At 47.0% G+C, this 24,099-nt stretch overlaps 1 protein-coding gene across 6 annotated transcripts in view; it reads left to right on the top strand.

The window, feature by feature from the left end:
- Positions 1-24,099, top strand: part of LOC146871802 (STE20-related kinase adapter protein alpha-like) — a 302,580-nt gene that overhangs the window by 52,185 nt on the left and 226,296 nt on the right. For 3 of the 6 annotated variants that reach the window (XR_014981078.1, XM_085651449.1, XM_085651458.1), the window contains exons 2-4: positions 3,282-3,342; positions 4,985-5,042; positions 21,354-21,429. Coding sequence is in view for 2 of the 6 variants with exons in the window: in XM_085651449.1 (XP_085507575.1) it covers positions 21,364-21,429 (66 nt within the window). In the remaining 4 variants the exon portion in view is untranslated. The remainder of the gene's footprint in view (positions 1-3,281; positions 3,343-4,984; positions 5,043-21,353; positions 21,430-24,099) is intronic. The other 3 variants (XM_085651482.1, XM_085651464.1, XM_085651474.1) reach the window with 1 other exon arrangement.

Genomic DNA, 24,099 nt, shown 5'->3' with positions numbered 1-24,099 from the left:
AGAGCAGGGCGGGCATTGGGAATGGTAAACAAGCATTTACAATGCAATAGGTCTCGCAAAGACATTGTTTTGAGCTATTGTCATTGTAAATGTTATTGGTTTTTTTGAAGCATTAACCCTTTCGATACGCATGACGGAGCGGTTCCGTCATGCGCATCGGTTGCGCTGTGCGGATGACGTAACCGCTCCGTCATGGCCCCGCAAAATGACAATAGCTCACTTTGTTGTAATTGCGAAATCTATTGCATTGCATTTGTTCTAGTGTGAGTATGTATTGTAAATGGTACTGGCTTTTATTAATGTTTTTTTTTCTCACATTAATCTAATGCATTAAAAATGCTAATACTTCAGGCCTCATGACCGCAAAAAGCGATTATTATGGCCACTGCCTGCTCCGCTTAAGAGGACTGCTGCAACAGGCATGAAACCACTGGTTCTTAATGAAGTGTTCCTGTTGCAAATGGCCACTGTATGCTCTGCAAACATTGATACCCATTGAACCAGAGCGTGTCAGGCCCTCAAGCACACACCTACTCTTCCCTTATCGGGCACACAACAACCACACACTCTCCCAACCACACATACAGGCCGGCCTCTAATTGCCATGGAATGTTTGAGTGGCAACATTTCACACTGGTTGCTGGTGAATGCTATAGAAAGGCCAGATAGTCTTAACCAGCACATGACGCGGTGGGAGGGAGAACCCCCCCCCCCCCCATACTGGCGTATGGCCCCACAATCATGCTAACTGCTTTTGCACACTTGCAGTACCCTCTTTGAATCTTATAATCTTATACAGCATACAAACCCCAGCTTCTACCCACTGGCATGCGGCTGTTCAAGAATGTACCCTCCTAACCCCACAGTGTGCCTCATGGGTGGAAGTCACTCCGCTTCGCACACGTCTTTTTGTGCCCACCAAGTGCTTAAATTATGACTTTATTGTGGCTCCAGGTTTTGGAAGTCGTATAATGAAGCTGCACTAACAACAATAAATTATTCGTAATCGATTCTATAAAGTATATATTTCCGATAGAGAGAGAAGAGAGGGAGGGAGAAAGAGAGAGAGAGGGATTGAGAGAGGGTGAGAGAGAGAGAGGGGGAGAGAGAGAGAGAGAGAGACAGGGAGAGAGAGACAGAGACAGAGGGAGAGTTAGAGAGAGAGGGATAGAGATAGGGAGAGAGAGGAAGAGCGGAGAGGGCATTTTTATTTAAATAAAGGATTGTTTGATAATGTTCTTGCTGGAACACTATTTATGCTTAAGAAGACTGGAATGGCCCGAGGGCTGCCTGTCTCACATTGGGAGGGAGGTGTGAGGGAGGGGGGGGGGCGGGGGGGGCAGATAGATTTTTCCAGCTGGTTGAATTTTTGCTTTAATGGACGTGTCATCTGTTAGGCTGCGATGCAAGCGGTTTTGTGGAACAGCAACACTGAGTGGCAGGCGCAATAAAAGCGCCTCTCTTCTGGCAAGCTCTGGTGTCAATGAACACAGTGCATTCATGTAGAAAAGCTTTACATTAGTCAACTTCCAATGAAACTGAGGTGATGCAGAGGCTGCAGCTGCGCCTCTAATGCACAGCATTTAAATCAATCCAGTACAATGTGTTTTAATGCTCTCTTCTTTAAATAAAAAGGCATCCCTAGAGATTGCGGACAAGCCTGTATTACAGAACCACATGTAGAAGACATCGCAGCTCGGTTTTAGGTCTGCTTTAGCCCTGTGTCATAGCTCACATCACCAACACCAAAAGCATGCACAGAGAGGGGCTTTGGGTCAGCCCCTAGGGTTTTAGTCAACAGGCCTAAAGCGCACTGCAGTGTGTGAATGGATAAAAGAAGCATCCATTCCCTGCATCTGAAGCTGATTTGCACTTTGAAAAGTGCTCCAGCAGTGACTTTGCACCTAAATGAACTGAGTCCACTACAAAGTGGTGTATAGCACTGTACAAAACCACCAAATAATAGAACAAAAAAAAGAATGTGGTTTTGCACAAAAATGTGTTTTTGCTTCTAAATGTGATACCATCAAGTCACAAAAAGTGGCTTTGCCCATAAAAGTGACCTGTGCTCTTAAAAGGTCTCCACAATGATGCTGATACTGCACAAATGGTGATTTTGCACCTCAATGCGCTTTCAACCAAATGTGATGCAATACTCATGCGGATTGTTTCCCCCAAAAATGACATCTCACTATTGAATTTTCTGTCCGCACTGACGTGATACTGCAAACTGAATGTGCATCAAAAGGTAAATTGTAATTGTAAATGCGCAGCATTTGGAAGGTCGCATCCCGAGGTATAATTAGAAACAGATGGCCCCTATAGAGATAAGGAATTGCGTCACGACAGCCGTGAAGCAGACGATCCAGTTTGTATGGGCCGGACGGAAAGGGGAAAGGGCGGCAACAAGAAAGCCTCCGTTTCAATCGACTGCTACCGTTTTACATAAACGGTGACGCCAGCCAATTAAAAAGAGGGGCAGGGCTTCAAATCCCCTTCTCAAATGTCCTCATCCACAATATGGCTCGCCAAGCAAGCAACGCATGCGCTCTGCAACGCTAGGCGAGACCTAAAAAGGATACTAGCAATACAGTTATTAACCCGTTTACCGCGACGGTAATTCCGCCGTGGTGAGGGGCGTTCTGTTAAGTGGGCGGGGCCGCGTCGGCCAACGGACGTGCGCAGCACTACTGAGGTAGTGCTCGCGACGCCCGTTGGCCGACGGGCGCAACTAAGGGGTTAAAGTAAATTTTTCATACGTGTTGTATGTACTTGCTGGCTCCAAACACAACACTTGGGTAAAACCTTTGATTAATAAACTTGGTTTGCACTTTTGCCACAACACCGTGTTAACCTGATTGAAGGTTAAGTGCATTCAGGTGGTTTTTACTAATCTGGATTTGAAACTCCTCTCATAAATTACGTGTCTGGTCTTTGGTAAGGCAAGATTGCTTTAATGTAACTAGTCCTAGAGAAATTTGAACTTCTAATTTGTTTGTGGTAGTCTATGCATTTTAAATGGTATTGTGCTAACCTTTTCCAGCTTTTATCTTTTCTAATGAGACTCAAATAGATATATATCCATCTTTAAGTTCATGAATGTTTTTACTCCTGTACAAATACAAAGATAGTCCCGTTTATTTAAAACAAAATGTTGGATTTTGTTGCCCCCAGCTGCATGTGCAAATAAAAAAACATTTTCCCCTCCTTAAGTGTTGACTTAATTATGTGTACTCTCATTTTGCCTATGCAGCATGATAAATGGTGCTTCTTGTTTTCAGTTTGATGTTGGATGGAGTTGCTGGCATAGTGCTACCAAACCTGGATTCCATGTCTTTTCTTGTAAGTGGCTATGATTTATTTTACTTCACTTCACCCCCCCCCCCCCCCCCCCCTCCGTCTAATCTGTCTCAGCCACTGTTTGTCTTGTGACTCCACCCACACCCTTGATAGGATTTCTTATACTCTGTTCTCCCTTCGCTTAATTAGTCTTTATTTCTATAACCCCTACAGATCCTTGTGTATCCTGTATTGGAGCGTTTTTGGCACTAGCAGTTTCTTTATTCCTACTGCGACTTGTTTTGTATTTTACTATGTATGAACATAATCTAAAACCGTTCAGCTATTACTTTAATTGACTTTAAAAATATATGATTAGCACGATGTTGCAGCTATTTTCTTTACTTTTTGATTTGTTTATTTTGAATACTTATTTGAATAAGAATACTAAACCAGCATTGACCATGCAAATAGGTTTCGCTTTGAAGCAATGGTGTATGGTAATGTGAAGCATTACAAGTAAAAAGCCTGGCAATAGATATGTATTTGTGTGGAACAAAGAACTGTAAAGTAATATTGGTGTAGGTTAAAAGGTAAGGTGACAGTTGCACTGTCAAGTCAGACCTAAATATCCATATAGGTTAATGACTGCACTCCTATCTGTGCAACTACCGGAGAATAACAACACAAATGATCTAATTATCCCAGACACTTCAATAGCATTACAATTTCATGTGTGTGCCCCTGAAAGTTAAAATTTAGACAGTCTGATAAATCAATAAAATGATCACAGCTGGACAAGCACTTTTTTTTTTTTTTTTGGAAGCACACAATTTACGCCAGATCAAAACATGTAATTCTGGCTCCTAACAAGTGTGAGCTGCCAAAGCCATTCTCTAGTTATGCTCACAAAATTGTCTGGCGACAGCTACTTCGTCAGGCCAGACCATAAACTACACAACCACATAAGAAAATCCTAATGACCCACAGCCTAACGAAATCAACACCTTTGCTTTTGGGTAACTAACAGACCCAAGCAGGGGCCCAGCCTAGACAGGCCCTTCTTGTGCAAGCTTCAAAGGGAGAAGGTACGTTTTTATTTGTAGATCTTATGCCAGCCGCAGTCTGTGCTGGTGAGAGCGAGTGGGGACTGGTGGAGGGGGGATTTTGACAGACTATGACGAGGGAAAATTAATTAATTATATAATTTTCCCTCGTCATCGTCCGTCAAAATCCCCCACCCCCATACAGATCTTACCTGCACGGACCGCAGCTGTCTTATGCCAGGCTGACAAAGGTCATTTCACTGGCCACACACGCTCCAGGCTGTCACAATAACTCTTGAGTTTTGTACCAAAGCTAGTGAAACATTGTATGGGAATTCAAAAATGTCAACATTATCTCATAGAACGACAGTGAGATGGGCATAAGCACCCAGAGTCCCACCCCAATTGTCACCATTAAAAAGGGCTTAAACATTAGTTTGAATGTATAGTGTGCTTTAACAAAAAAAGTTCCAAATTGAAATAGTACATTTTTCTGATTTTACGTTTTATGGCAGTAGTTTTGATATTCAGCAACTGAGCTATGCTGTTTATTATCCAACCATAAGCTTTACTTGCATGTATTTTGAAAAATCTTGTAAATGCCTTTGATGCCCTGTGAAATATGCATGCAGAAAATAACTCTTGTTTTTTCTCTCTAGCGGTGGGTGTCAGAATAAGTAATTGCAGAGGGCTTGAGGGATCTGGACCTGTTTGAAGGTAAGTATATTGTGTTTGAGCTTGTCAAAAGACCTAGCTTTCTTTAACACCCATCCTCGCCACCCATTAAACATCGAAGAACGCCTTTTGGGTTTTTGAGGTTATGCTGCATGGGAGATGGCCTGTCAACTATGTTCCTGAAGTACTGCTATCCAGGCCTGGGAATACTTTGGTGTACTTGTCACAAAGGAAAGCTACATATCGGCATTCAGATCTTGTTAGTGGTTTCGTTATATTTGAATTAACCCTTTAAAAAAAGAACAAACTTGGAGATTTGGTATTGGGCTCACAACTTTTCTATTGCATTAAAATACAGGATTATAATCCTAATGCTGTGTACACAACCTCACAAGTTGAAATGACTATTACCTGTGATATTTGCTCAGTATGAAAATGCAGTAATCAAAAAAAATGATTACTATATTGTGTTTTGGAAGAAACGTTACCAATAATTACAAAATATTTAAAAATGGATATCTAAATAAGCCCAGCAGACTGAATTGACCGTGTGTGTTGTTGTTTTGTAAACTAACTAATCCATAATTCGGTTCAGTTGTCCCCAAAGAGTAGTATAGATCCTCTAGGTGGGTTTAGACATTTCATTCTCATCAATGTACAACTTGATCTGCTGGCTAACTTCATCAGAATTCTGGTTCCATAGATTTCATCAGGTATTCAAGAAACCAGACAGCTGAAGCAGTGCTGGTGGCTCCAAGACAACACTTGCACAATAGTCAATTTTTGAAAGTGGCTGTCATATGTCACCAACATTTAAAAAGGGAATGATCCTAACCATGATCACCTAGATCATTGCTGTTGTCAGTAGTTGCATTTAACAATGCATTTGGTAACATTAACTTACTCCTATCCGTGGATGAAATAGTCATACCCTTAACCTATAACCATTTCCTTCCCTGAACCCTAATAATGTCTTATTACCCTATAACCTTGCCTATCCCTGTAGTCTAGTAATCCCTTAAACCCCCCCACCTGTACCCTTACCCATACCTAAAACTCCCTTACTCTCTCATACTCTTTCCCATCTCTTAACCCTTAAAATCATTCCTTCCCCATAATTCCCTTATTTAATTCAATAAAAATCTATTACTTGCGTGGTAACGGTCTGTGTTGTAAAGTGCCAGAAAATAGCATGTGGGTACATATATATCTTCAGGGGAATGACCATGTCCTACTTTGGGGACTTCTGACTTATTAGTAATTATTAAAATAATGTTGTACTCTGTCCACCTCATTGTTTGGTTTTGTCAGCCAGGCAGTTACATCGCAAGGCCTTTAACTCCTCTCTACCTGTACGGTAATTCCTTCAGATGTTTTACCCCATATTGTATAACAGGACTCCTTAAATAGAGCTCTACTACTTCTCTCAAATTTTGAATAGAAGATGTAGGTGTTTTTTTGATTTTCCTACTAGCGATAAAATGTTTTGGGTAGCTTACTCATTCTAATTACTCTTATTCTCCGTTGTAGCCCTCCATGGCTCAACTGCCTCATGTGGTTAATAGTCTTTATTAATGGCTTGTGTTACTATTTATGAATTGCACACATTCATGGCCATGGCTCCCTTCAGTGGACTGGAAGATTTTCACATCTAATTGGGAATAACATAAGATCATCTAAAGAAAAATAAGCCTGCTAAAATGGTACACCTTTACTAAGGCAATCTAGTACATCTGACAATATGGTTGCTATTTAAAAAACATGCTGTGCAGCCTGTGTTAAAGTAAAAAAAAAAAAAAAAGTGGTATGACTGGCCCAGCGTTGACCACTTAATAGCTTTTTTTTTTTTTTACTTTAAAACATGCTGCACAGCAGCTCGCGCTGCTGGGTAACAGGTCTAAAAAACATTGTCAAACCCGTTAGATTTTGCAGATGCCAAACCTGTTGGATTTTCTAATGCTTGTTTAAAAGTGATGGTCCTTAAAGCTCTTCCTTAATGGAAAATTTAAAAAGCCAGTCTCTGTTAGAATGCTTAGGTATCGCTTGCACCGCGCCTGAATGCAAATGAAGCACCAAGTACTTCAGGACGAACAGGGTTAACACCCATCCTACCGAAAGGCGAATTAAACTTAAATTAAAACACCCTTTCTGAAAAACTTAATGCACTATAAGTTGGTATAAATTAAACCACATAAAAAATAGATGAAATTTACAACATAAAACCCATTTAATAAAAAGAATTGTCTTTGTCCGAAATAGCCTCTCCCCAAACACATCTAGAATAGTGAAATCTGATAAAGACATCTAGCTGCAGATTCTATGTCAGGACCCGGAGGCGAGGGTTAGGCTTTTCTTTCTTCTATTTATTCCACACACATAGCAGCCTTAGAAAACAACAGTGAACAACAGTAGGACTTCATTTCCCATGAAGCCTATGGAGAAAAAACAACAATGCTATGCAGTACTCCATTGTCCAATCAGGCGCCTCCTGGGATCATAACAACCCCTGCTCTGTGCTGGACATCTTTCTTCTCTGCTAGCAGCCTCCCTCAGATAAGTGTCCTTCCCTTCTGTCGCGCTTGTTGGTGGTTGGGGGCACTGTTTAGAGTTTAATATTGTAAGAGCCTCGCTCCGCTTGGTTTTACTAGCTGTCATTATCGGACCTTTATTGTGCTTGATTTACTGTGCTTTATTGCTGTTTGCTCTCGCTGTGTTGTTTGGTTGGAGCGTCTGCTCCGTATTGCTTGGTGCGCATTTGTTTCTCTGAATTCTTTTGGCTCTTCTCGACGCTTCAGATTTCGGAGCTGTTGCTCCGTGATCGCGGGAGCGTTCTGCCCGCTCCTACGCGGCCGCGCAACGAATTTTTCTGGTACAGGCGGGAGCGCGGCGGTCCGCCGACCGCGAGAGGGTGCGCATCCCTCTTTGATCTTCCGGCGCGGAGCTTCGGCGGAACGCGAGCGGAGATTGCGCAGACGTTTAGCGGCCGTTGCCGAGTGCCTCCGCCCGCGTCCTGACTTAGCTCGCGCCTTGCCGTTTGTGCCTGAGGGCTGAACACCCCCGAGGGGGTAAGATTGTCCGCATTTTGCTAACGCACACCTTGAAAGTGCCCAGGCATACAAATAAAGCCCGCAGTAGATATCAGGGCGTTAGGTGGGCTGATTTGAACCCTGTATACTTGAGTCCTGTTAGCCCTCTGCATTTGGATGGGGGAGGGGCCCTGGCTTGCCTCCATTTTTTGTGGCCTGGGTGAAATCCCGCTTTGTGCTTCCCTCTTACCTGGTGGGTGGCCACCACTGATTTTACTTGCCTCACTTCCTCAGCTTCTCCCTAGGGCGCCATGGAGGAGTTTGATGACTATTACGAGGAGGAGAAATCCCAGTATTTTCCGCTGTCTGATGAGTTCTGCGACTCGGTGGATTCCTCCATTGTGAAGGCGGTCTCCGAGGCGGTGGCTCCTTTGGAGAAGAGATCGGAGAAGAGGTTGAATGACCTGGTGAAACTCCTTGAACCCTTCCCTGTGAGGGAAGACGCTCCGGGGCCGTCTGGTTCCTTACCTTCGAAGTTAAGCCCCGTTTCTCTTCCGGAGAATCCGCGTAAGCACTCCCGTTCCGACAGAGTTGATTCTGGCGCCTTTGAGCGTCTTCGGCAAGCCTTTTTGGACGCCCAGACCCCGGCCTTGACAGCGGATCCTTCCCCGGCTGATCCTCCACCCGTAGGGGTCCCTGATCCCATGCCTTCCTCTCCTCCTTCGGAGGACTCCCAGGGTGCGTCAGATGGCGAATCAGACCAGGGCAGGTCATGGCGTCCCTTCCCTTCTGGTTCGGTGGAACGTCCTCAGTCTTCAGCTTTCCAGGGTTGTGTTCCCTTGGATCTTCTTGACCCGGAGGACCTTTTGCATCCCCGTTCTTCGCAGTGGGTTCCCAGCGATAAGGTGGTAAAGTATGTGGCGGCGCGCCTTCGGAAACCCCTCGATCAGGACGTCCGTGCACGCCTTAGATCCGAATGCCCGCGTCCCTCCCTGGAGGGGAAGGTTGCGGTAACCCCCGAAATTGATGCCAAGATGACCACTTATCTGACAAAGTTTATCAAGGACCTGAAGAAAGGCATCGATAGATCCTGGCACACCTGTCAGGATAAATTGCTGGACATCACGGGTCCCCTGGTCAAAATATTTGATATGGCTGAAGACGCCAAGGTTTCTGGTGCCCTGATCTCACCAAAACATTGTCCATTTGGGCTCAACGGCCCATCATTTTCTTGGGGAATGCGAACTGCGCCAATTCTACTGAAAGGCGCCGGTCGCTCCTTATCAAATTGGACCCCAAGCTGGGGGAATTGGCGACTTCCGAAGCGGGCCCGGTGGCACAGGGCGGTCTTTTCGGAGACCCTTTTGTTAAAGAGCTTGGCAAGTTCGTGTCCACCTTTAAATCTCTGGACAAGGCGCAGTCCACGGTGAAGAGCATTTTCAATGCACAGGTTTTTGGAGGGGCCGGTCGTGGCAGGGGACGCTCGGCTGGCCAGTTCTCGCAAGCAGCCTCTGGCAGAGGTCAACCATCCCAGAGGGGGCAGTACCAGGACTCCTCCCGCTTTGGGGGTTTCTATCCCACCAGAGGCCGTTCCCAGCGCCGGGGTCAGCGTAACGGTGGGAGAGGTTACTGCGGCACCGCCAATCACGGTGAGTTCTATAATTGTCTCATGTCAATGTTTGGGGGCAGGTTAGCCCGATTTCTGGACAATTGGCGGGCTTTGACGTCGGACGCTTGGGTGCTGTAAACTGTCCAGGGGTTTCACATAGTTTTTCGGTTCCCATGTCCAACCCTCCCCATCCGCCCCGATAAGGTTCTCGGGGGCCGAGGCAAACTTAATCCGCCTCGAGCGCCAGGAGCTCTTACGCAAAGGAGCGATTTGCTGTTTCATCCCCAGCCCGGGGCCTTCATAAGCAATTTTTTTCTGGTTCAAAAGCAGGATGGCGGCCAACGACCGGTGATACACCTTCGGGAGTTCAACGATTGGCTTGTTTACCGGCATTTCAAAATGGAGGGGATTCACCTCCTTCGCGATCTGTTACACCCCGGCGACTGGATGGTCCGTTTGGACCTCAAGGATGCGTACCTGACGGTCCTTATCTTCCCTCCTCACTGTCGGTTTCTACAGTTCAGGTGGGACGGCCAGATTTTCGAGTTTACTTCGCTTCCCTTTGGCCTGTCGTCCGCCCCCTGGTGTTTTACCAGGGTGTTGCATCCGGTGGTGGAAGCGTTATGGGCGCAGGGCATTAGGATGATTGTCTTCCTCGACAACATGCTCTTCCTTCATCAGTGCCCTCAGACCCTCTTGCGCCAGCTCCGGTCGGCGGTGCTTCTGCTGCAGTCTTTGGGGTTTATCATAAACCAAGCCAAGTCTTGTCTCCACCCCACTCGCTCCATCACCTTTCTCGGTTTTGTGATCGATTCTGTGGCTGCGACTCTTAAGTCTGCCTTCCAGGAAGATGACTAAGATTCGTCACGAGATCCGACAATTGCTTCGGAAACAGCTGACTTTGCTCCGCAGTATTGCCAGGGTGGTCGGGCTCCTGTCAGCCTCAATTCAGGCCATCTTTCCGGGTCCTTTGCATTTTCGGGCCCTGCAGCGTCTCAAAGCGTTCCACCTCCGCAGGGGCTTGTCATATGCTCTGAAAGTTCCGCTCTCCGAGGAGGTCAGGGCCGAGCTTCATTGGTGGCTCGCCCACATGGACGCATGGAACGGGCGTGTCATTTTCGGTTCCCGTCCCAACCTGGTGATCGAGTCCGATGCCAGAGGCTCCGGTTGGGGAGCACGTTGTGGCGAGCTCACTACAGGAGGAGGTTGGTCCGCTGAGGAAGGCTCCCTCCACATCAACTGTTTGGAGCTCATGGCCGGCTCTTCCGCAGTGCGCTGTTGGACGAGGGACAAGGCTCACTCGTGTGTCTTCCACAAAATGGACAATGTGGTGGTGGTTCACTACATCAATCGCTTGGGAGGGGGGCGTGTTCCAAAGCCCTGGCAGACTTGGCCAAGGATTTTTGGGAATACTGCCTGGCCCATCAAGTGTCGGTGATTGCAGAACATTTACTGGGGTCGGCCAATCAGGTAGCCGATTGGCAGTCTCGTCATCTTCGGGACTCCAGCCTATGGAAACTTTCCCGGCCGTTGTTCCTCACTTTGCAGGACCACTGGGGTCCCTTTTCTGTTGACCTCTTTGCTTCTCGTCTGGATTTTCAGATTCCCAGGTATTTCAGTTGGTGGCCGGATCCTTGAGCGACGGCCACCGATGCCTTTCTCCAGGACTGGTCACGGGAGCAGGGTTATGCATTCCCTCCCTTCGCTATGATCATGCGGGTGACGACGCAGGTCCATCGGCAGGGGGAGGATCTGGTACTGATCACCCCGATTTATAAAGCGCAATCCTGGTTTCCAGTTCTGATGGAACTTTCCTGGCGTCTCCAATCCGTCTACCCCGGCCTCCTCATCTCCTGCTCAATCCTTCGGCCAACCCTCATCTCCTGATAGTGAGCGGCTCGTTGGCCTTGATGGCGTGGCGGATTACAGGGCTCGATGGCAACTCCCTGGGCTTTCGCGTCACGCTGCAGAACTCCTCTCCAGAGCATGGGCCGATGGTACCGTTAAGCGATATCGATTGGCTTGGTCCCGATGGATGGGTTGGTGTTTGCAACGGAGTCTGGATCCCGTGGGGGCAGATGTTGTTCACATCCTGAATTTTCTGGCTTCCCTGGCTTCAGAAGGGTTAGCTTATAGAACGATTAATACGTTCCGCTCTGCGATTTCGGCGGGACACTCGGTGGTGGCGGATCATCCGGTGGGTGACCATTCCCTGGTGCGGAAGCTCCTTAGGGGAATTCGCCTTTCTCTTCCCCCAGAGCCACGGTATTCAGTCCTCTGGGATGTTAATAAGGTCTTACGTTTTTGGTCGGCATGGCCCAGCAACAAATACCTCTCACGCAAGCAGTTGTCGTTAAAGCTGGCCATGTTGTTATGCTTAGTGTCCTACAGACGGGTTTCGGATGTTCGAGCCCTGGATATTACAGGGCGATGCTTCACGCCGTAGGGCGTTACCTTCCATGTGTACCGGCATACCAAGACCCAGTCTTGGGTTATTTCTTGCCCGGCTTTCCCGGACTGCCCACAGCTCTGTGTTGTCCAATGTACCAGAGCTTATGAGGCTATGACCACAGACGTTCGCCCTCCTGGGGAGTGTCTGCTTTTGATTGCTTTTCGGAAGTTTTTCTGGGCGGTCTCTTCCTCTACGATCGCAAGGTGGGTTCATTGGGTGATGATTGAGGCCAGCATCGACACTAAGATTTTTGGAGCGCACTCCACTCGGGGTTCTATGGCTTCGAAAGTTTTCACGCTAGGAGGACATCTTGAATGCGGCAGACTGGTCTTCGGACTCAACCTTTAAGAGGTTTTACTTCAAGCCAGTCCCCTCCATTGCGTCCATGGTGGTGAATAAGCTTTGAACTAGCCTAATCCTCGCCTCCGGGTCCTGACATAGAATGAAATATTTCCTAGCTTTCGTAACGGAAAGTTTCAATTCTATTAAGGACTCGAAGGCGAGGATTAGCCTGCCCTTAGGATACTCCTAGACCCACCCGGGTTCATCAGGATGTGTCGTCAGGCTTAAGTAAAGCGTTTTCCTGGTCAGAGTGACGTTGCTGTATATTGTGTTGACTTCTGTGCTGGGGACTTTAATTCGCAGATTTTACGACTTCCTTTTTTTCTGCCCGCAGGGACAGAGTCGTCTAAGCAGGACTAGGAATGCTGACGGTCGGCTTTGTCGCAGGAAGAAAAAGGATGTCCAGCACAGAGCAGGGGTTGTTCTGATCCCAGGAGGCGCCTGATTGGACAATGGACTACTGCATAGCATTGTTGTTTTTTCTCCATAGGCTTCATGGGAAATTAAGTCCTACTGTTGTTTTCTAAGGCTGCTATGTGTGTGGAATAAATAGAAGAAAGAAAAGCCTAATCCTCGCCTCCGAATCCTTAATAGAATTGAAACTTTCCGTTATGAAAGCTAGGAAATTTTTCATTCCTTACCTTTGAATTTTCCAAGGGTCAGACTAGATCCAGAAGACTTTTCTCCAAGCAGTACCCCTGCATGCCGGCAGGTGGCATTGGTTAGCCCCGCGTGGCATAGTCTGCGCCAAAAGTGCTGCCCGCATCACCAATGGAGGCGCCACCTTGGCGCATGATGTAAGCTCTTTTCTTTCTGCACCAGTTAGTGCTGATCCTGGGAAAGAGTTACCTCTCTGTCGCTTTTTAACAGATTGTTTTTGACATGGTCATTCATTTTTGAGGAAATATGCTTCCTGGTGTGTCGCGGTAATGTTCGAGGAAGACCGGTTGTAAACTGTGTGGTATTTGTCGATTATGGACCCACATCTAGTGTGTCTGTGGTGTTTCGAGCATGACTCTAAGTCGTGCTCTGACTGCCGGGCAATGGCATTGAAGGCTTTGAGGGAGTGGTTCCTGAACCTGCTAGCGGCCTGGCAGGCGATTCCTCGTGACTCCTAGGAGGTCTTAGTCCCGATTGAGAGGGAGGTCGCGGAACCGTTCCAGGAGCCCCTAGTCTTCTTTCTCCCACTTTAGATCATCAGGACACTCGTAAGAAACATAATAAGCTCAAGCAGTGCGCTTCGACTACCCCCTGACCCTCTGCTGAAGCAACGAAGGAGCAATCTCATTCAAGGCACAGTTCTCCGGGAACCGGATCGACCCCTGCTCAAAGTAAAGAATTGGATTAGTACATGCGCTGTGTATTTAAGCAGACCGACCCCTCTGACGTGCCTTCGGGGTCAGAGGGCACTGCTCCCCCCCCCCCCCCCACCCCCCCACCCCCCCAATCGGATTCTAGGCTGACAGTTCTGGCCTCTACTCCGACAGGCCCCCTTTGATCCGATAATGGATCCGTCCCAGTGCCAGTCATGCCACGGCGACCTCCCCTGACCTTAGCACCGATGCTCAAGACAGTGCCAGCCCCATATACATTCACGAATCCGACATGGAGCCGAAACAGTGTACATTGACACAGATTCTGGCATCGACAGGACCCATGGGTCCTAGGCCAGTGCCTGAGCCCTATTCTGAAGCGCTAGGTTCCAGGAATGCATGAGATCGGTCACTGGACCCTTTAAAAATACCAATTGGAAGGCCAGGAAATTGGCTGATGTGAGGAACTCCTGGATGCCAGTGGTTTAGACACATCCCCAAGCACTGGTATGCTTTATCCCCCTACCATGGCTACAAAGGAAGGAGCGTCTTATTACACGGTGGTGAAGAGGGCAGCTGAGGTCCTGGATCTCGAGTTGCCCTCTGTGGCAGTTAGGACTAACATTTTGACAGAAGTCCTGCTGCTGGAGCTTCCTTTTCTGAACCCTTGCTTCCTTTTAATGAAGTACTGACCGATGTCCTACTGGGAACCTGGTCCAAGACCAGTACATGGACTCCTGTAAACAGGACAATTGCCCACCGCCACCACCCCACACCTGGGGACCTGAGTTTCCTTACTCCACACCCCACCTCTGAGAGCTTGGTAGTCCAAGCCTCTACGTCCCATGGCGCGTTCCGGACAGGGGATCTAAGAGGCTGGATAGCTTGGGAAACAAAATGTTTTCTTCCACCAGCCTTGCTTTGTGGTTGGTAAACAGTGCATGCTTATTGGGCCGCTACTCCCAGACTCAGTGGGACACAAAAGCGCAGCTGTTGCCAAGGTCCCGGAGGAGGCCGGGGTCATAATCTCTCAAGCAGTAAAAGATGGGAGATGCAGCAAAGTTTGGTTATGGCCAATTCGCTGGGCAGAGCGGTTTTGACAACAGTGGCTCTTCAATGCCACACCTGGCTGAGAACATCTGGTTTTTCAGGGAATGCCCAGGCTTCCCTCATGGACATGCCCTTTGATGGCAACAGTCTCTACGGAGACAAGTAAGATTCTGCGCTGGAGCGCTTTAAGGTCTGGCCTTAGGGGTCTCTGTTGCCCCCTATCTACCTATCGCCCCTTTTGTGGCTGCGCCACCTTCCTGTGTGGCAAGGTCGTGGTTCATACCGACCCCCACGAGTTGGGTGGACAGAGGTCTTCCACAACTGCCACTCCCCCAGCAGCTGCAGCCTCTAAAGGCCTTCCTAATCTTGCCCTACAAGATCATGGGCATCCAGGTGGTGGCAGAATAAGCCATCATCTCCACCACTAGCAGTTCATAACATGAGACAGGTGGGTTTTACAGATTATTTGATGGGGCTACTCCCTTCCCTTCGAATCCTTCCCTTCCCCTTTGCCTCTATCTCACGATCGGCAGACGAAGGATCAATTATCCTTGCTCCACGAGGAATTTACTGGGTTCTTGCCCAAGGGAGCCATAGAGAGGGTTCCGGTGTCAAAAGTATGCAGTGGTTGCTATTCCTACAATTTTTGGCCTCCTAAAAAGAACAAAGGGCTTCGCTCTATCTTTGATCTGAGAACCCTCAAACTCTTCCTCAAAAAGGAGAAGTTCAAGATGCTCATGTTGGCTCCGGCATCGGCTACCCTGGACCCAGGAGACTGGATGGTACCGTTGGACAGGACTCCTATTTTCATATTCCCGACCTGCCTGCCCTTCGGCGTTACCTGTGGTTTACGGTCGACCACGAGCATTTTCAGTTGATCGTGCTCCCTTTTGGCCTGACCAGCGCCCCAAGGTGATGGCCGTGGTCGCAGCTCATCTGCTGAGATCAGGGGTGCCAGTCTTCCCCCTATCTTGACGACTGGTTGCTGAAGGTGGGATTGCCCCAAGCTGTTCTCCCACCTCTAGACTACTGCAAACCTTCTGCATTTGCTGGGGTTCACTATTAACGTGCCAAAGTCACACCTGACTCCCTCTCAGAAGCTCTCTTTCATCCGAGCTGTTCTGGACTCTGCAGTTTCGGGCTTATCCTCCCGAGCAGCGAGTCCAGGATATTCAGGCCATGATACTGATGTTTCAGCCTCTATCCTGGATTTCGGTGACAATGGCTGAGTCTACTGGGCCTCATGGCCTCCTGCATCCTACTAATAACACATGCCAGATGACATATGTGGGCTCTGCAGTGGGACCTGAAGATACAGTGGGCGCAGCTATAGGGGAATCTCTCGAACATGGTCCAGATCTTGGAGGGAACTACAAAGAACATGCTGCTGTGGCTCACGAACCGCAATTGGGTCCAATGCAGAACTCTCTCCCTTCCTCAACTAGACCACAGTAGTGACAGATGCGTCACTCCTGGGATGAGGCAGCTATCTGGGAGAGGTGGAGATCAGCAGAATCTGGACTCCACATGAATATGCTGGAGCTCCGAGCAATTAGACCGGCATTAAAAGCCTTTCTACCCTCCATCAAGGGAAGACTGGTCCAAGTATTCATAGAAAATACCACCGCCATTTGGTACTACAACAAACAAAGTGGGTTGGGGTCGTGGACCCTTTGCCAAGAGGCCCTGCACCTCTGGAAAGGGCTGGAACTGCAGGGCATATCCCTGGTGGTTCAACACCTGGCAGGTTCCCTGAACGCCAGGGTGGACAAACTCAGCTGTCGATGCCTAGCGGGTCACAAATGTCATCTCCAACTGGAGGTGGCACAAGGTCCCTTTCAGCAGTGGGAAGCTCCTTGGTTAGATCTGTACTCCGCTGAGAGCGCAGTGTCGGCCTTCATTTCTGTCAGTATTTCCATACATGTTGGTGCTTCGCACTAGGTTCTCTTTCCTGCCGAAAGTGGTGACACCTTTTCATGTGGGCAAATCGTCACCTAGCCCACTTTCTACGATCCTCCACATCCCTCAAAAGAAGAGCGACTCTACTGTCTTAACCCAAAACAAACGTTGTTCTACCTTGACCGCACGAGCGTTGTGTAGGTCATTCTCTAAATAAAAAAAATGCTATGCACTGGCCAAGAAGCAGCCCCCGGAGGGCTTAAGGGCTCCTTCCACCAGGGCTAAAGCTGCTACCACTGCGTTAGCGTGTCGGTGTCTCAGTTCTGGACGTCTATCCGGCAGCAACGTGGGTGTCCCAGCACATGTTTACCAAACACTGCTGCCTGGACAGTCATTTTCGCAGGGATGGGCACTTTGCCTGTTTGATGCTGCAGAATTTGTCCATGGCCCACGACCGGGATGGTATTGCTTGGGTATCTATTCAAAGGTAAGGAATTTGTGGCTAGATGTCTCGATCAGATGAGCAAGTTACATACCTTTGGTAACATATTATTTGGTAGATACAAGATCTAGCCGCAGATTACTTACAGACCCACCCATCCTCCCCGCTGTGTGGACAAGCTTCTATGGTTAGGGCTGATCCCTTTCAGGGTCCCAGTTTGAACATACCAGTATCTGTGTGCTTCATGGTTCTGCGTTTCTGGTGTGGAAAATTGTGAAATGTAACTGACGTCAGTGCGCCGAGGTGGCGCCTATATAAGTGACCCAGACGTTGCTTCACGAGCTGGCCGGTGCCACCTACTGGCGCGCAGGGGTATTGCTCGAAGAAAAATCTTCTGGCTCCACTCTGACGCTGGGAACATTCGATGGTAAGGAATCTGAAGCTAGATCTTGAATCTACCAGATAATACGTTACTGAAGGTAAGTAGCTTGTTCTTTAAAGTCCAACAGACTTTCTTTCAAAAACGTTTCTTTAAAGAGCCATTATTAAACGCAGCGACGTTCTAACATGCTCCGTTTGGCACGAAGCAATCTAAACAGCAGTCCAGGCTGCAATCACCAGAGGAAGAACCGGAAAAACGTGCGTCACGATGCAGGAGAGAGGAAGCAAGTGGGAGTTGAAGCTCTGCCTTATTGCGCAAGAACCACAAAGTTTGCACGTGCACACACTTTTCCAAGACTACTTTTAAATGAGTCATTTTTTCCCTTGTTTTTTAATGTTTGCCTTGATTCCGAAAGTTTGAAAGGGTTCACTTTGTTGTGATAATGATTTTATGAAAGAGGGTGTGCATAACGAAAGCATAATGTGTTGGTAAAGCGAGTGGGTGAAGACGGCCTGCAGATGCACTTATATGGAGTGCTCGTTTGGAAATGAAATTTTTTAAGTACCTTTAAAGTGAGTAGCCAGTGGAAGGACACTGACGGGTGATTGGAGGCTGTACTTGGTCCAAGCTCCATGGCATGGACAGCAGAGCAAGATGTGAAAGCAAACAAATGTGCTGGCTAATCAGAAGCAAATAAGTTCTGGTAAGTATTGGTCGGGCCCTAAGCAACTTTTAATTTTTTTTTTTATTATTATAAATAAGAGATCAAGAGACTTCACAAGCGCAGCGCATGCACTGGTGAGGCGAAACCTAAAGAGAGGGGTCTGTGCTTGACGAGTACATTGCTGGTGCATTCTCGAAGTAAGACTGCCACAAGATCATCACTGCATATCCAACTAGCCACATTCTTTCTTTTGATTTTAGCCCCGCTTGTTAAAGTATACAGGCATGAAGTATTTCTTTGTCAAGCCAAAAACTTTATAGTAGCCCACTCTTCTTTATTCGTTCCCATTCCCTGTACTTTTATTTCGTACAAAAGTCCTTCAAACCTTCTTTTGCTGCAGTTCAAAAAGGCATGGACTACAGTTTCTGATGCACACTCCTACCTTGGTCTGAACTTGCATCACACCAAATCTATCAGCCCCTAGTAAAGTGCACCAGAAGTGCCAGAGCTTGTAAATACAAATGCTGCTGGTGGGCTTGCAGCACTGTTTGTGCCACCCACAGAAGCGGCCTAGTAAAATGTGTCTAGGGTCTGCCACTGCAGAACCTGCGCGCGGTCTGGTACTGTCGCGCTGATTGCGCAAGTGCACCTACTTGCCAGTCCCCAAACCTTCACTTAACTACATATTAGTCACTCCTTTGGTAGGCCCATGGGCAAGGTGCATTGTAGGTATAAGGTAGGACATGCCCTGATGTGTGTGGCATGTCCTAATAGTGAATTACAGCCATTTTCGTTTTTCACTATTGAAGGCTACCTGCTCGCCATAGGCCAGAATGGGCTGCTGAAATTACTACACGCTGTAATCCCAGTGCATTCATAGAGCATGGTAGAAAGTCAAGTTTAGTATGCCTGAACTCAGAATAATAAAATACTTATTTTAGTAAAGTTTATTTTAATATCCTGTGTTTGTAAATACTACTTTTAGAAAGTTAGTATTTACTGACCTGGCCGTTTCAGTCCGCCTCTGCTGTGTGTGTGTGTGTGTGTTCTGCCTAGTAACAGTAAGGAGCAGGGCTGGGGAATTCCAGGAGACAGGCTGGCTGCCAGGTGGTGGGTAGAGAGATTACACCAGGATGGGTGGGAGGAGTACACCTTTGACTCTGAATAGACCTGTGCTCTGCCACCACAATGCCGGCTCCGCCCCCTGTGGAGCGGCTGATGTCTCTGCCCTGCTGCTGAAACGAAAGAGCAGAGTCACCACAACAAAGTGCTCCAGAACTGGACTGAGCCAGGCCCAGGCCCCCTGGCGACAAAGAACAAAAGAATTGTGCTATAAAAGAAGGAGCCCTGCTCCAAAGAAATCGGATCCTGTTTACGCCAAGACGAACCTCTGCCTGAAGAGAAGGACCTGGGAAAGCTGCATGGAGGACTACTGTCTCTGACCTGTGAGACTGGCCTATGGTGGGTGCCTTGCTGCAAGAAGGAGAGGAAAAGACTTTTAAATCAACTTGTGCTTTGAACAATCTCCAAGGGCTTGCTGGTGAACTTGCCCCCTGAACTGCGCCCCAGGAACAGTGGGCGCTACCTTTCCCCAAGAAGAGGAGAAGCTGCTGGAGGCGATCCTGTGACGCTGACCCCTGAGGACCTGTGTGCCCCTCATCTGAGCACCGCGACATCTGCCACCGGGGCTACTGCGAGCACCGCAAAGACCTGTCTACTTGGTCCAAGCACCGCAAGCATCTGCCCCCCGAGCCGTAGCTCGCACCGCAAAGAAGAGACTGGTTAGGCTCTGAGCGCCGAGCCTCTGCGACCCCCCCCCCCCCCCCCCCACTGGCCGTAGAAGCTCCTGTGAAGACCTGCGACGCACTGTGTGTCCCCTACGTGAAGCTGACAGCGTGACGCGCTGAAGAGATTGCCCCCGAGCTGCCCCTCCTGCTTCTGCCCGTGATCGTGTGGCCGAGACCGTCCTGAAGCACCCCACGAAGCACCGTCGCCCACTATCACAGAGGGACGACAACGCGACGTGGGACGCTCCTGCAGGTACCCCTGAAGCTGCTACGATCGTCCTGGTACAAGAATTAAGGTACTGTGTGAGAGCGCGCTGGACTGCGACCCGTCCGTGGCTTTGTTCGCACCGTACTGACTTTGGAGACCCGCTACGCTGTTCACGCGTGAGGCGGGAGCTTTGGCAACCATCGTACCAGCTGTCCGAAGCGCTCCGGAGAAGTACGAGCCGTATTGCATTGAAAGTATACCACGTTGCTCACGCGAGAAGCGTGAGGTTTGGCAAGAGGCGTACCGGACGCGTACCAACGAAGGTACGGTTCACGTCCCGACTACGCGTGCTCACACGAGAAGCGTGAGAAACTGCAAGTGACGTCCAAAACCTTGTACGAAGCGTACGCAAGGCGCTACGAAGCGCACAGAACCTCTAAGGAAGCTATTTTAAGTAGAATTTTGCCATTTTAAGAACTGTGGACTGCCTGAAAGCATATAAAAGTAACTGGAACATTATTGAAGCAAGAAAACTGTATTTTGACAACCTGCCTAAAGAAATCTTATATATAAAGAACTTTATTTTGCTATAAATACAGCTTTGTGTCTTTGTGTTGTGGGGTGGTGATTATTGTGTGGGACACCTTGAATGCTTAACCTAATGCCCTCTGGAAATCTAGCCTGACTGCTCGCGCCACGTTACCTAGAGGGTGAGCAGGGGTTATTTTTAAAGAGGTAATCCTACGCCCTGACTTAGAGGAAAGGGTCCCTGCTTGTCGCAAGTGCATACCTGCGCCAACCAGAGACCCCGGATTCTAACAATGTCCATGAGATTGTTATCAAACTGCATGCCTATCCGCCTTGCATATTCAACTTTTTCTATTTCTAGTAGATATTCTATATTGTTTTTAAGTGTTCTAGTGTAATCTTAGGGTGTTGCTTATTTTGATGAATTGATGTGCTTTCACATTTCCCTAAACAACTCGAACCTTTAAGTGCATTACTTATGTCTTGTTTGGATATATTTTTGCTTGTAAAAGAAGCCAACTGTCCCCTCCAATAGCAGCCTGGAGGTGCCGCAAGGAGAACAGTAAGTGTTTGTGCCAGCTGTAGTAATGTGCTGCATGCATGGAGGCTGACCCGTGGACTTTGGTTTTGTCTTGAATCTCTCATCTGTAGTTTGCTTTACATGTCTGGCCTGGGAGGGCTTCACCCTGGAAACTGGTGTGGTGTGGGCCAGGAGCAGAGACACAGGGTAAGGCTCCTTAGACCTGCTTGGTCACCACTGTCCCCATTTCGAGAGGATTCTTAGTTTTGTCCGAAGCACAGGGTACTTCTCTTGTATAGCTCTTGATCTCACACCAAGTAGAATCCTGTGTGAAACCCTCACTGTTTTGCCTTCTTAGATAGACTGTTTGATTGTACCATGAATGATGGAGATAATGCTGCATATGTTTAGTGTTTGTCTTGTGTTAATCTGTAACGGTTCATAGATCTCCATTTTGGGCAGGCGGATATATGGCTGCACATTAAATTGTGAACACTTATTTGAACGTTTTAGTTAAATTAAAAAGTCACAAAGTCTAAACTCGGTTTGCTTATACTCTTCTAGGCAACAGAGCGAGGATTACAATTCTGTGCAAAATAAATGATATAACAAAGTTCTCAGCCAAATATTAAAATGTTACATAGTTAGAAATAAACAATAAGTTATCAATTTGCTGCAAAAAAATATTCTTTGGGAAGCATTTGATAATTTATGGTATGCAAAAGTTTTAAAATCTTATGATTGGTTTGGAAAGTGGTGTTTCAACTCAACGACGCATAAAGGTTAATATTTTTCAACTGCATATTGGATTTCAGAAATAGTGCAATCCTGCTTAGCCAAAGGGTATTCTTAATGGTGCCTACATTAGATTGTTTCGTTACTAACCTATTTTTCGGACGGAGGACCAAAAAAGAAGTTATTTTGGTAATATATACACACATTAAAATCTTTTTTTTTTAAATTCCCGCTTTTAAGACCGTAATTACACCTGGGTTGTGACTATCAAGAGTATTCTGGCACCTGGAAGTACTGATGCTGTGGTATAGGTAATTCAACTGGACGGTAATGCCACACCATTATAAGTTGTATTTTATTGGTACCCTGTGAAATGGAGAATTCCCATGGAAAATTGTGTTTCTGCACATGGTTTCAGCTGTATTACCTTATTTTTGGTTCACTTCCACTTGATTTTAGCTGGTCAAGTGTGTTGCAAACAAGTGTTAAATTTGGAATGCACTTTTCCTAGACTTGTTTAAATCGGAGTACCGTCATGGTACTGCCTAAATCAGGATGATCTCCCAAGTCAAAATGAGGACCTTTGTGTGTTGTCCCAAAGTAAGAACATCCAATACAAACCTAGTGTACAAAACTTTCCATTCCATATAAGTTTTTCAAGATCTACTAATCTGGAAGTCCCTTTCCTTGAAATGTTAAACATTTGAGGAAAGAGTTTGAAAGCGGAATGCAAGCTTCCTTTCTGCTGCTGCATTTCGGTTACCTTTGTTAGCCCAGCTAATGATATCCTGTTTGCTAAAATGATATGGCATCCTTGCACCTTCTGTTAGGCATCCGTATCGTTCCATATTATTTCTCTAGACCCTAAGCCTTGCGCACATCCACCCTCTAAAGAGTTAGTGCAGCTCGTGTTTGTTATTCATGTAGGCTTGATTTGTATGTAACATATATGTATTTTCAAAAAAAAACCTTCCCACACATTTGTGTCTTATCTCCACAGGAAGCTTTAACCATAAATGATGTCACATATACATGGTGCAGTCTCAAAATGAACATGAGAATGCTATCGTTACTTTTATCAATAAAATTCCCAGAATAAAATAACAAAGTTCCCAAGACCTATTCAAGGGAGGTCAGACAGAATCCTGGGACCTACTATTAATCCTCTTAAGCACATTCACCAGAAACGACATGCAGCGCACAGTTATCAGTAAAGGTTAGGTAAATAAACAATTTACTTTCACATTTTTTCTTCTATCTGTCATAATAAGGTTCTTATGCACGGGTGTGTGTCCCATGCATTAGGTAGTATATGAATATTAATGGTTTTAGCGAATCTGCACAACATGGAAACATAGCTGACCTATGGATCCTCAACAGGAAAGTGGTCAGAATAGACAGCAGATCATTTGATATTACTGGTATAGCTTTGCTTTCTTTGTGGATGAGGGAGGAGAGAAAGATGACCTGTATTAGCACACTAATTAATGCCAATAGCAATATATTGACAAACTCAATCGACCACGTTCATTTTTCTGCTGCTGAAATCTGCCAAGTTGTCAGTACAAGCCCATAGGGCTAGAGATCAGATTTGGGAAAAGGGAAAGGTGAAATGTTTTGATCTGTTCGCTCCAAACGTGATGGACAGCAGACCTGAGCACTTCAGAGAGGAATAATTGAAACCATGGTCTCCAGGGGAAAATATCTTGAATTCATAGAAAACCCACAGAAAGCATAAAATTTGTAAAGGAAGAAAAGCAGAAGGACGATAACTTGTCTTTTCCTGATCGGACACCTAAAGGCTGCCAGCATCGATGTTCGGCCACTTGATAAAAAAAACCTCAGCAGTTTCTTCTTGATAACAGGTCGTTATTCATTAATTTTTGAAGCATCTAATTATTGCCATTTGGGAGAGAAGAATAGTGATAATCTGCCTCTGGCTTGTTCAATACAGAGGTATTTCACACAAATAAAGATCTCTACATCTAGGCAAAAGTGCCACAAGTACATGTGGATATCTGCTACAGCTGTCAAGTAAAGCCTTTTCAGGCAGTTCCAGTTGTGAAATGCCATAGCATTGTTCATTTGCAGCGAGGCGCATCGGATCTCCCTTATGGGGACCAGACTTGTTCAGGCTAGGAA

This window comes from Triturus cristatus, chromosome 1_1 (genome assembly GCF_964204655.1).
Source record: "Triturus cristatus chromosome 1_1, aTriCri1.1, whole genome shotgun sequence".
NCBI classification, from domain to species: Eukaryota; Metazoa; Chordata; class Amphibia; order Caudata; family Salamandridae; genus Triturus; species Triturus cristatus.
The sequence above is the reverse complement of the archived record's forward strand: the minus strand, read 5'-3'. Positions and strand labels throughout refer to the sequence as shown.